Source organism: Spea bombifrons, chromosome 11 (genome assembly GCF_027358695.1).
Source record: "Spea bombifrons isolate aSpeBom1 chromosome 11, aSpeBom1.2.pri, whole genome shotgun sequence".
In the NCBI taxonomy this organism is placed as follows: domain Eukaryota; kingdom Metazoa; phylum Chordata; class Amphibia; order Anura; family Pelobatidae; genus Spea; species Spea bombifrons.
Window position 1 is genome coordinate 4,236,451 of NC_071097.1, and position 11,396 is coordinate 4,247,846.

General features: G+C 42.0%; 1 protein-coding gene across 1 annotated transcript; it reads left to right on the forward strand.

Moving 5' to 3' along the window:
• The first annotated feature begins 2,941 nt into the window (after positions 1–2,941).
• LOC128469309 (involucrin-like) lies at positions 2,942–8,239 on the forward strand. The gene is made up of 3 exons (XM_053451128.1): positions 2,942–3,066; positions 4,505–7,108; positions 8,007–8,239. The coding sequence occupies exons 1-3, from the start codon at positions 2,997–2,999 to the stop codon at positions 8,063–8,065; spliced, it is 2,733 nt and encodes a 910-aa protein (XP_053307103.1). The 5' UTR covers positions 2,942–2,996; the 3' UTR covers positions 8,066–8,239.
• The last annotated feature ends 3,157 nt before the right edge of the window (positions 8,240–11,396 follow it).

Here is an 11,396-nt window from a genome sequence, read left to right on the forward strand (position 1 = left end):
GACAGAAGATGGGGATGATCATTGGGACAGGTCCCATAAGCAATCAATCTATTCCAGACTGAAAACATCCAATTGCTTGGTTAATTTTATCTTCTCATAAGCTACCCTTAGCCTCCATGAGCGTGTACAAGTCTAGTAATAACCAGAATATCAGTCCCCTGGGGTAATGATGGTGCACTCACTGTTTGGGCCATACATGGAGTGGAGTGTAGTCTGTTGTGTCATGGTGTTCCTGGCGCTTTAAGGCTGACAGCCTCCTAATGAAGTAAATACGGCCATCGCCCCCTTTTATGGTTAGCACACAGCCAGGCTAGCCGATGGCCGCACACCAGAGCTTGAGTGGCAGATCAGGTGAGTATGGAGTGCTGGTGGCCAGATGGTCAGTCCAGGCCTGGTTACTAGTATCTTTTATACAGACAGGGGCTAACGGTCAAATGATCATCCAGTCACTTTCCTACAAATCGCACGGATTTTCTCCGGACCCTCTGCAGCTTCACAGGAGTCATCTTAGGACTTCTAATGACTCATTATATACTTTATATGCTCCGGTATTATTTATCCAGGCCTCATCGTCTATTAGCAGGGAGAGGAGTCGCGTGTCAGGCTCCGAGGCCTACACTCTGGGAATAGACAGCCATAGAGGATATCTTCTCCATTCACATCCATCCTTTAACATCTGGACTGTAACAGCAGAGGGAGAGGTCCAACCCTACCCAGTGCTCTATGATATCCAGTGTATCCATAGTAACTGGAGGTATATCAGATACCAGGAAACACATTTCCCTGCTAGTGACTGCTTAGGCCTAAAAAAAAGGGAATTCGGCCACAGCTTTATTGATAACCCACGAGAGACGGACAACCTACAAGCTGCAGAGCCTTATGACCATACCAAGGAACTTTATGGCTCCGGCTACCCGGAGGCCCCGCTGACGTTGGTCGGCGTTCCTGCCGACGCCGTGGGACGCACTGCTGTTTATGGGGGGAAATGGCGGGGGAGTGGGGTGAGTTTTTGGGCGAAAATTGGAAAAGTTTCCAGACAAGTGAAGAGTCCCAGCTCTATTGAGGACATGACTCCCCAATCCCTTCCTGGCAAGCACCTGGATGGAGAAATGTATCGGCGCTGGCCATGGGGGAACACAACAATGTCTTGTCCGGGAGCATTAAAACCGTTTAATTTTCTACATACAGGAAAGGCAACCAGAAGCTCTTCTCCGGCTGTTGTTGAACTACATTATTATCTACCTTCTTTCTAAGGCTGACTAGGAATCATGGGAGTTATAGTTTAGCAACGGCTACTGCCGTCACCGAGCATTTCCACTTCGGTTGGCAATGAATGAAGCCTTCAGCCATTGATGAACATGCCACCCAACAGGCAACTCCTCCAATCCAAGCCTCGCCTTAGATTCAGGAGCCCTATGCCTATCCCATGCATGTTTAAATTCCCTTACTGTATTAACATCTACCACCTCTACTGTGAGGCTTTTCCGCTTATCTACCACCCAGACACAATGCCTGAAAAAAGTCTAAATAAAGACCCATCTTCTAAGAGAGTTAGTAACATCCGCATGAATGGCGTGACCCAGCAGAACATATATATATATATCCGTGTTATTCACTTCACCTGTCAGTGGTCATAATGTTATGGCTGATCAGTGTTTATATATCAATAAGTGACGCAAATAATATTATGAGGTATACCGGATTATATGATCTTGCTCATTGCTATTTAATTGACACCTTTTTATTTCATAAGCGCTAATAAGTCTGAATAAGTACATGTCTGTTTCGGGGAAAAAAAAATAACTATGCACATTATTAGGAATAATTATAGCTAATGAGGTCTTTGACAATTATTGCTCAGTTTTAATGTGCGGCCTTTGTGTCATCGCGGGTGAAACGTGTAAAGGTGCATTTCCCCTTACACATCAATCAAATGTTTACCAGGGTTTTCCAGCGGCGTCCCAGAGACCCCGAGAAGCGATGCTTCTCCGAGTCTGAGGGGGACCCCGAAAGAGTTCCCAGGCATGCCTATCTGTGCCTGCTTTCGTCACATGACAACATTTTTTAGTATGAAAATAAAATTACCTGAAAAACATGTTCTGGGAAGGGTGGAGGCCAAAGCGCAGCCATCAGAAGGGTACAACCAGTACCCTTGTATGGGGCCCATGCAAGCAGGTGGGCCCAGCCTTCGTGATTTTCATAGCCTGGGTCTTCACAGCTTGCTACCTGTTTCTGGGCCCTTGTAGGCGTTAGGACCCAAATCTCTGGAGATTGGCTCCTGATGGCCCCTTTCCAGACATTAGAGTGTCTCGAGGCCCCATTGCAAGCTTAAGGGCCTGGTGGGATCCGATAGAGTATGGGACAAGGTGGCAATAGGAGCACAGGTAGGGATGGGGCAGAGGAGTCATCATTAAGTTCAAACCGGGCCTCAAGATGTTGGATGGTGTCCCTGGTTGCGACCTTCAGGAACCCTAGGAATGATGTTTCTAATGCTGGGGTTTGTCTCAAAAATGTTAAATTCAACAGCACTGTTAACTTTGAATCTTAAAATGACACAACCTCGAAAATAAAGCGGTTAAGCATTTAGTTAACAATACAAAAAAACCAACAAACCTTCAACTAGCTGGAAGCTGATTCCATAGAGTTCGCATGAGAGTAACATCTTTATAGTAACATCAAAGGACGTGTGTTTACCGCATGTCTTTCTCATAGAAGTATAAAAATCATAGCTCATTAAAAAGCAGTGTGTAATAAGAGAAGACCGAGGTTGTTCTGAGAAAACAAATAAAAAAGTTCTAGTTCCTTCCTAACGTCGTCTGCGGTAGGTCCTCGCTAGAACGGTCATGGATTTTAAGAGGTTCAGCCTTTGATGTCACCTCCAGAGCGTGTGATTCAGGACTTGCTATATAAACGTCTAGCGGTGAAGGTCCAAGCACATTTCGCAGAGCAACATTTAAACATCAGGTTTAGCCGACGCGTCAAGGTATCCCATCACCATGTCTGAATCCAGGAATGGCCAGAAACACTCCAACGAAGGTCGTAAGGCTGAGGATCCTTGCAAAAAGAGTAAGCTATGTCTATGTCGTACCACTAATGGCTTTCTATATTCTAGAGATCTCAACTGGGTATAGCTTGGAGGAGAGAAGGGATAAGATAGAAACATTTAAAGCAGTATAAAGGAAGAGAAACATTAGAACATGAGTTCATAATCTAAAACAAGATCAGAGGCCTACATGTAGTGTCCGGAAGTTTTACTTTACTGAGAGAATGGTTGACAACAGAGGATTCCGTAGCGCTTCTCCCCAGACGCTCAACTTTGTTATTTAGAACAATCTCTTTGGTAATTTCTCAAAAAGGGCTTACATGACATGTTTAGGTTGGGATTATCTGTGGTCAATGAGTAGGAAGTTAATTGGTTTAACATTTTGAGGACCTTTCGTTCTGCATGGTTTGAAACACAGTTGTCCAAAATGTATTTTGTTTTGTTGGGGGGGGGGGGGTTGGTAGAAGTCAGCAAGTTCAGTATCTGATGAGGCCATGTGGTTTTACTGGTCATCAGAAGTAGTATGGCCAATTTACTGACGGAGTGAAAAGCAGAATGATATAATAATAACATGAAAGGAGCTAGTAGAAGGCCTTGTTGTCTACTTTGTCTACGTCAGCAGCAACGTACCAGTGCAAAACATTGGTAGATATGGAGAAGATATACTTCATGCATCTCAAAGAATATCATGTCCCAAAGAAACAAATCTATTGGGTTTATTTGCTTAACGTACTAGAGATGGTTTGTAGAAGTGAAATAGCAACTGTAATAAACATGTGTCTATCGATTAATATAGCTAGTTAATGTATGTGTCATTATCCGCTGTACTTTTGTGCATAAGAGTGGCCAACTGGCCATCATGTTTTATTATGCCTTATCCTGCAGGGCACACGGAGGAAACAGAAACATAGAATTAGACTGGAGATATGAACCATTTGGTCCATCTAGTCTGCCCATTTTTCCTGATGTAAAAACTTAAACCTTAGTTTCAGTCCTACATCTTGCCTTAGATTCAATATATTGCCAGATGCCTGTCCCATGCATGTTTACAAAATGCTGGAGGAGACATTTCACATGGACCTTTTAAAGTCATGGGCTGCTAGGTTTTAGAGACAAAATATTATCTATCTAACCTCCGAATCTATGCAATAAAACAGTGGCTTTCTGACTCCCACATAGAGGCATAGTTCTAAAGAAGGAAAGACTACCAGTGGGGTCAGTCTTGTGGATTGCAATCTTTTTGGGGACATGTTCTATTTAATACATCTATCTACTAGTCATAATACTGATGGAAATTTAAAGGGATAGAAATTCTAAGTAAGTCAACCAAACGACTACTATATTCCAAAAACTAGTATTGATTTGGTTTCAAAAACTGTGAAACTGAAAATATATGTATATATGACAAATAATTGGTATAATTAATGCCTATTGGTTTTTGGGGGTTGTTTTTGGCTGCAGGCCACACACATGAAGAATATCATCCTCAGCAACACAAATGTGGTCCCCAAGAACATTCCCAGAAAGACAATAAGGCACATCGAGAAAATCAACAGCAACAAGAACATCCACAAAAGCCAAAAACAGGCTCCCAAGAACATGGAATCATTTCTCTTGACCACTCTCAAGCACAAAAAATAGATCACAAAGAAGGTCCACAAGAACAGAAGAGTCTTCAAGAACATCCTAAAGAACAAAAAACAGATCACAAAAACAGTATCCAGGAACACAACAAGGGTCACCAAGAACAACCTAAAGAACAAAAAACAGAACAAAAAGAAACTTCCCAGCTGCTCAACAAGGGTCAACAAGAACACCCAAAAGAACGAAAAATAGATCACAAAGAACCTTCTCAGGAAAACAAGGGTCACCAAGAAATACCTAAAGAACAAAAAATAAACCACAAAGAACCTTCACAGGAAAGCAGGGATCACCAAGAACATCCAAAAGAACAAAAAGTAGATCACAAAGAACCTTCTCAGGTACACACTCAGAATCAAGAACATCCCAAAGAACGAAAAATAAATCACCAAGAACTTTCCCAGGAAAACAAGGGTCAACAAGAACACCCAAAAGAACGAAAAATAGATCACAAAGAACCTTCTCAGGTACACACTCAGAATCAACAAGAACATCCCAAAGAACGAAAAATAGATCACCAAGAACTTTCCCAGGAAAACAAGGGTCAACAAGAACACCCAAAAGAACAAAAAATAGATCATAACGAACCTTCCCAGGAAAACAAGGGTCACCAAGAACTACCTAAAGAACAAAAAACAAACCACAAAGAACCTTCCCAGGAAAGCAAGGATCACCAAGAACATCCAAAAGAACAAAAAGTAGATCACAAAGAACCTTCTCAGGTACACACTCAGAATCAACAAGAACATCCCAAGGAACGAAAAATAGATCACCAAGAACCTTCCCAGGAAAACAAGGGTCACCAAGAACATCCAAAAGAACAAAAAACAGATCACAAAGAACCTTCCCAGGAAATCAAGGGTCACCAAGATCAAACTAGAGAACAGAAAATAGATCACAAAGGCAATGTCCAGGAAAACAAAGGTCTCCAAGAACTGCCTAAAGAACAAAACACAAGACATAAAGAACCTTCCCAGGATCACCAAGAACAAAAAGTAGATCACAAAGAACCTTCTCAGGTACTCAACAAGGGTCACCAAGAACAAGCTAGAGAACAGAAAAACGACCCCAAAGGCAATGTCCAGGAATACAAGGGTCCCCAAGAACAAGCTAAAGAACAAAAAACAAACCACAAAGAACCTTCCCTGGAAAGCAAAGATCACCAAGAACATCCAAAAGAGCAAAAAACAGATCACAAAGATCATATCCAGGAACACAAGGATAACCAAGAAAAACTTAAAGGACAAAAAACAGACAACAAAAACCATATACAGGAACAGAAGGATCACCAAGAACATCCTAAAGAACAAAAAGCTGATCACAAAGAATCTTCACAGGAAAACAAGGGTCACCAAGAACATCCTAAAGAACAAAAATCAGATAACAAAGACCATATCCAGGAACAGAAGGATCACCAAGAACATCTTAAAGAACAAAAAACAGATCACAAAGACCGTACTCAGGTACACAACAAGGGTCACCAAGAACATCCTAAAGAACAAAAAACAGATAACAAAGACCATATCCAGGAACAGAAGGATCACCAAGAACATCTTAAAGAACAAAAAACAGATCACAAAGACCGTACTCAGGTACAAAATCAGGGTCACCAAGAACATCCTAAAGAACAAAAAGCAGATCACAAAGAATCTTCACAAGAAAACAAGGGTCACCAAGAATATCCAAAAGAACAAAATACAGATCACCAAGAACCGTCTCAGGTACACAACAAGGGTCACCAAGAGCATCCTAAAGAGCAAAAAACTGAACACAAAGAACCTTCCCAGCTGCTCAACAAGGGTCAACAAGAACACCCAAAAGAACGAAAAATAGATCACAAAGAACCTTCTCAGGAAAACAAGGGTCACCAAGAAATACCTAAAGAACAAAAAACAAACCACAAAGAACCTTCACAGTCGCACAACAAGGGTCACCAAGAACAAGCTAAAGAGCAAAACCCAGATCACAAAGACCATGCCCAGGAAGACATTAAGGGTCGCCAAGAACAACCCAAAGAACAAAAAACAGATCACAAAGAACCTTCCCAGGAAAACAAGGGTCACCAAGAACAAGCTAAAGAGCAAAAAACAGATCACAAAGACCAGGCCCAGGAAAACAAGGATCACCAAGAACATCATAAAGAACAAAAAACAGAAGACAAAGATCCTTCCCAGGTGCCCAATAAGGGTCACCAAGAGCATCCTAAGGAACAGAAAATAGATCACAAAGAACCTACTCATGAAAACAAGGGTCACCAAGAACATCCTGAAGAACAAAAAGCAGATCAGAAAGAACATAAAACTGCAACTCAAGAGCAGCCCCAGGGCCATTTCAAAGAACAAAACAAGGGTCAACAGGAACAACCTCATGAAAACAAAAAAGATGCCCAAGACTCTAAAAAAGGTCAAAAAGAAGCTCCTAAAGGTAGGATACTTAAAAAAATAGATAAAACAGATATATTTTATTAAGATATCTGTAATATGGGCAAAAATATTGAGACACCTGACCATTACACCAATAGGGGCTTACATTCTAAATACATAGATACAAGTTGGTCCCCCCTTGCAGCTATAACGGCTTCCACTCCTCTGGGAAGGCTTTTCACAAGATTTTGGGGAGTTTCTGTTTTTTTGCCCATTCATCCAGTAGAGTGTTTGTGAGGTCAGGCACTGATGTTTGAGGAGAAGGCCCCGCTCGCAATCTCCATTACAGTTCATCCCAAGGTTGTTGATGGGGTTGAGGTCAGGGCTGTGTGCGGCCAGTCAATTTCTTCCACATCAGACTGCGAGAAGGGCCTTCTCATTCAACATCAGTGTCTGACCTCACAAATGCTCTACTAGATGAATGGACAAAAATGCCCACGGAAACACTCCAACATCTTGCCTATGTCTATGTCTATGTCCAACACTTGTTGGTGTTATGGTCAGGTGTCTCAATACTTTTGCCCATGTACTGTATATAATCAGCAACTGTGATATTTCTTCAGACCATGTTAAGCTGGGAACTACCATATTCCAATTAAAAGGATCTTCGTGAGTTGGTGGGCACTGCTGACCTAAAACATCTGGGTATTCTTCTGGTGTCTTGTAGAACTCAAATGTTGCAGTTCTCCATTTTATCCTCCTTTGTTTTTTTCCCATTGCCCTTTGTCTTCTCTGATTACGGTTTTGCTTTTCCGCACTACAATATTTTTTTTCCAGTCTTTAATCAAGAGAAGATAAAGATGAAGGATTTTTTTGTAGACAATTGTCCATTAAAAACATTAAAACGAAACACGTTAAGGAAGATTAATAATGCATCTTCTTTATTTTTGTTTCTTCAGACAAGGATCCATCACACGCCGGGCCCACCTCCAAGTGCATCGAAGACATAAAAAAGTGAACTCCGACAGCTGGGTGGCTTTCTTTCTATATGCATAGATGACCTATATCACCCATATGTATCTCCTGCAAGAACTCAAAGTGTCAACGTCACTTTAACGGCATCTTGCTACCTTTCCAAAAGTCTTTAATGCTTTTTCTCTCTTAAATATATTAAATATTGTTTTCAAAAGCATATCTTGGCTGATGGCTGCAATTATTATCACCAGACACCAGGGATCTTGATTATTTATTCATAGAATAAATGGACGCGCCTTCTTTTAATGTGTATTGTTACATCCATATCACACATAAGTCAAACAGTATTTGTTTTTAAAGGGGTTTATTCCCCAAAAACACTTTTGGCCACACCCACTCCCCACCCATTTCCCCTCCCATTCCCCGCCCATGTAAGACGTATGGGGTTAGCCAATCTCCCATGTACAATGAGTGCTGCCCCGTGCAGAGCTAACCCTGACCCCCTCTTAAAGTTACTACCTTAGAATAGAGAAACCTCAGGATTGCCTACCTTGGGTGGTTCCCAGGTTCGATAATGGGATTGGCCATATCTAAAGCAAGCTGGACCACACAACTATAGCAGTGTCCTCTGGGCCACCTTCAGGACTGGTGACCAGTATAGATGCCTGGGCCCTCCATCGAGTTGCAATCACTTCTCTTTCCCAGTCCCTTACTTCTGTCCCTCCAGTTTCCTTGCTTCTCCTCTCCAGAGTTCATACCCCTCTGCTACCCTTTCCTCCAGTGTCCTTGCCTTTCTGCCCCCCTCCCCATATCCATGCCTCTCTGTGTCTATCTGGGGTCTCTATCCACTTTGAATTGGAATTAAGGGTATGCCATGATGGTAGAAGGACTCATAAAGCAGTGTAAAGAACGCAATACAGAACAGCCATAGTAAATGAATAAACAAGCAAAAAAATAACATTAAATACCAACAACAAAAAACATAATGCTTAAAATTCCATTTGCGGTGTAATACAGCCTTTCCAATATTATTTTTATTATCATTTATCCTATTTGTACGGCGCCAACAATTCACTTAAACCTTCTCACAGTGCATACATTGAAAGGGTCGGACAAAACTAGAATTGACAGATGAAGACTTTAGACGATACATTCCATTATTATGTACTTTGTACACTTTCATGAAAAATGGATTCTGGGGTTTTCTTTTGAATATTGAAGGAATGGTGAAAGCCTGAGGTGAGGCGGAAGTGAGTTCCAGATCTGCATTATTTATTATGCAACTTAACCCCTTAAGGACAATGGGCCGTCCCTAAACACATGCACAGGCTTTGTCATTAAGGGGTTAATGGGGAAAAAAACAGTAATTCTACTTCCGCCTTCAGATGTAAATCAGCCTTTTGTACAAATTGCCTTCTTCCATTTAAATTCTTCGTTTGGCACATATGTGCTCTGATTTCTGTGTCAACACCATCCAATGGTATCACAACATACATTGCTTTAGAATCACACTGGAGTAATTAAGTGATTGGCTAATAAAGGTTAATTCATACCTACTATAATTTGCCTTTAAACAATAGTAATTATTACTAATAGCTAGCTGCACAAAAATCTACGGATCGTTATTTCATTGCTAACATAATGACGTTGCACGCATACCTGGCGGGGTTAAAGATTGTTTCTATGTAGATTGCATCCAGGTATGAGGACCACCTCTAAAGGAATGATAGTCCTTGTCACCCTAGATATTGTCGTCACATTAGGTGGGGGGTAAAAGAAAAGCACACTATGTCTGGCAGCTAATGTTGTGTGGAGGGAGGGGTGCTGCTGGACAATGTTGTGTGCAGGGGGATACAGACCTGTCAGGTATTGTTATGTATGAGGAGGGCAAAACACTGAGAGAAGAATAAGAAAGCTAGAGGGAGAGACAGAGAGATAGAGGGAAGAAAGGAATATAAGGAAGAGCATAAATATTAGGGCAGGGCTGGGTTAATGGTAGAGTACATGGAGCAATTGCTAAAAGAGCCCCCTGAGAGCCCGTGCACCAATTGCTCCTGGCCTTAGCAGTCTGACGAGCGCATACCTGTCCCACGAAGTGGCCATCGGGTCCTGTGACCTTCGGTAGTCATCCTCCCTCACAGACGCTGGGCACTTGGTAAAGACATCACTTCTCGGTGCACAGTGTCAGTAAGGGAGCTACAGGCCACAGGGGTCATACTGGCAAAATAAAGAACAGAACCGAAGGAAAAAACGCTACAAGAGGCAGAAAGCAGAGAAAAAAAGGGAAAAACAGGTTCCTAAAGGCAGGAAATCCAGAGATTGGCCCCTTCTGTATAATTGCTCCAGACCCCAAAGCACTTTCATTTGACCTTGTATTGGGGATACATTACATCAAAGTACCCAATCTTGGGGAGTCCTATATAATCCTTACTTGCCTATATTCCTGAATCAGTGACACTGCGTTACGTTCTAACCCTCTGAGACAATTTAACCCCCCTTTCTGACACCACTAATGATCTGTCTTAGGTGGGGTGCTTAACCCTAAAGTCCGGTCGAGACCTCAAAATATACACTAAAAACGCAAAAAAAGGGACACACACTCTAAGAATTTACTGATTTGGGGGGAGGGGGGGTGCTGAAATGCCCACTCAGCAAATACCACTTAAAAGCACCTAGTACAGACTATAAATATAAGGAGGAAACATAATTACTCCTTTCAATAGGTGTTGCCAAAATGTCACGAAAAGGCTATAAAAATCGTCATTTTACAACGACACGTCCTAAATTCAATCAACACAAAAACGTGAATCATCTTCCTAGGAGGGATGTTATGGCGGTAGAACAACGCGCTTATACTTAAAATAACAATTTTTCAAAAGGTATTTTTTTAATGTTTGCTCATTTTTAAGGGTAAAATAAATACCAGGGAAAAAAAAAGGGTAAAAGTGAGCGAAGGTCATATCAAGTGAGTTCTGCAACGGAATCGGGATCTTTGACCTGTTCCAAACAGCTTTAGGCTAGCTTTAGGCCAGTGACCATTGTCAACCAGACGGACTGGCATACCAGGGAAACCAGGTTCAGGTCGCGGGATGGGGGCCCTGACACGCCCCACTCTCCACCCATTTCCCCTCTTAAATGGGGGTGTGTCCCACAACATTGGCGGAAACGCCCATGACATCAGCGGAATGGCCCACCGATGTCAGTGGGACCACCCGCGACGTCAGCGGTTACTCTTGGCCGCATCCCGCAACGGTAGGCAGACCAGACGGGGCCAAAATGTTTTTTTCTGCCGTCACTTTCCTTGTTTCTATGTTTCGATCTGACAATATAAAAAAGAATATACCATGTCTGTTAAAAATAAAAATAAAAACACT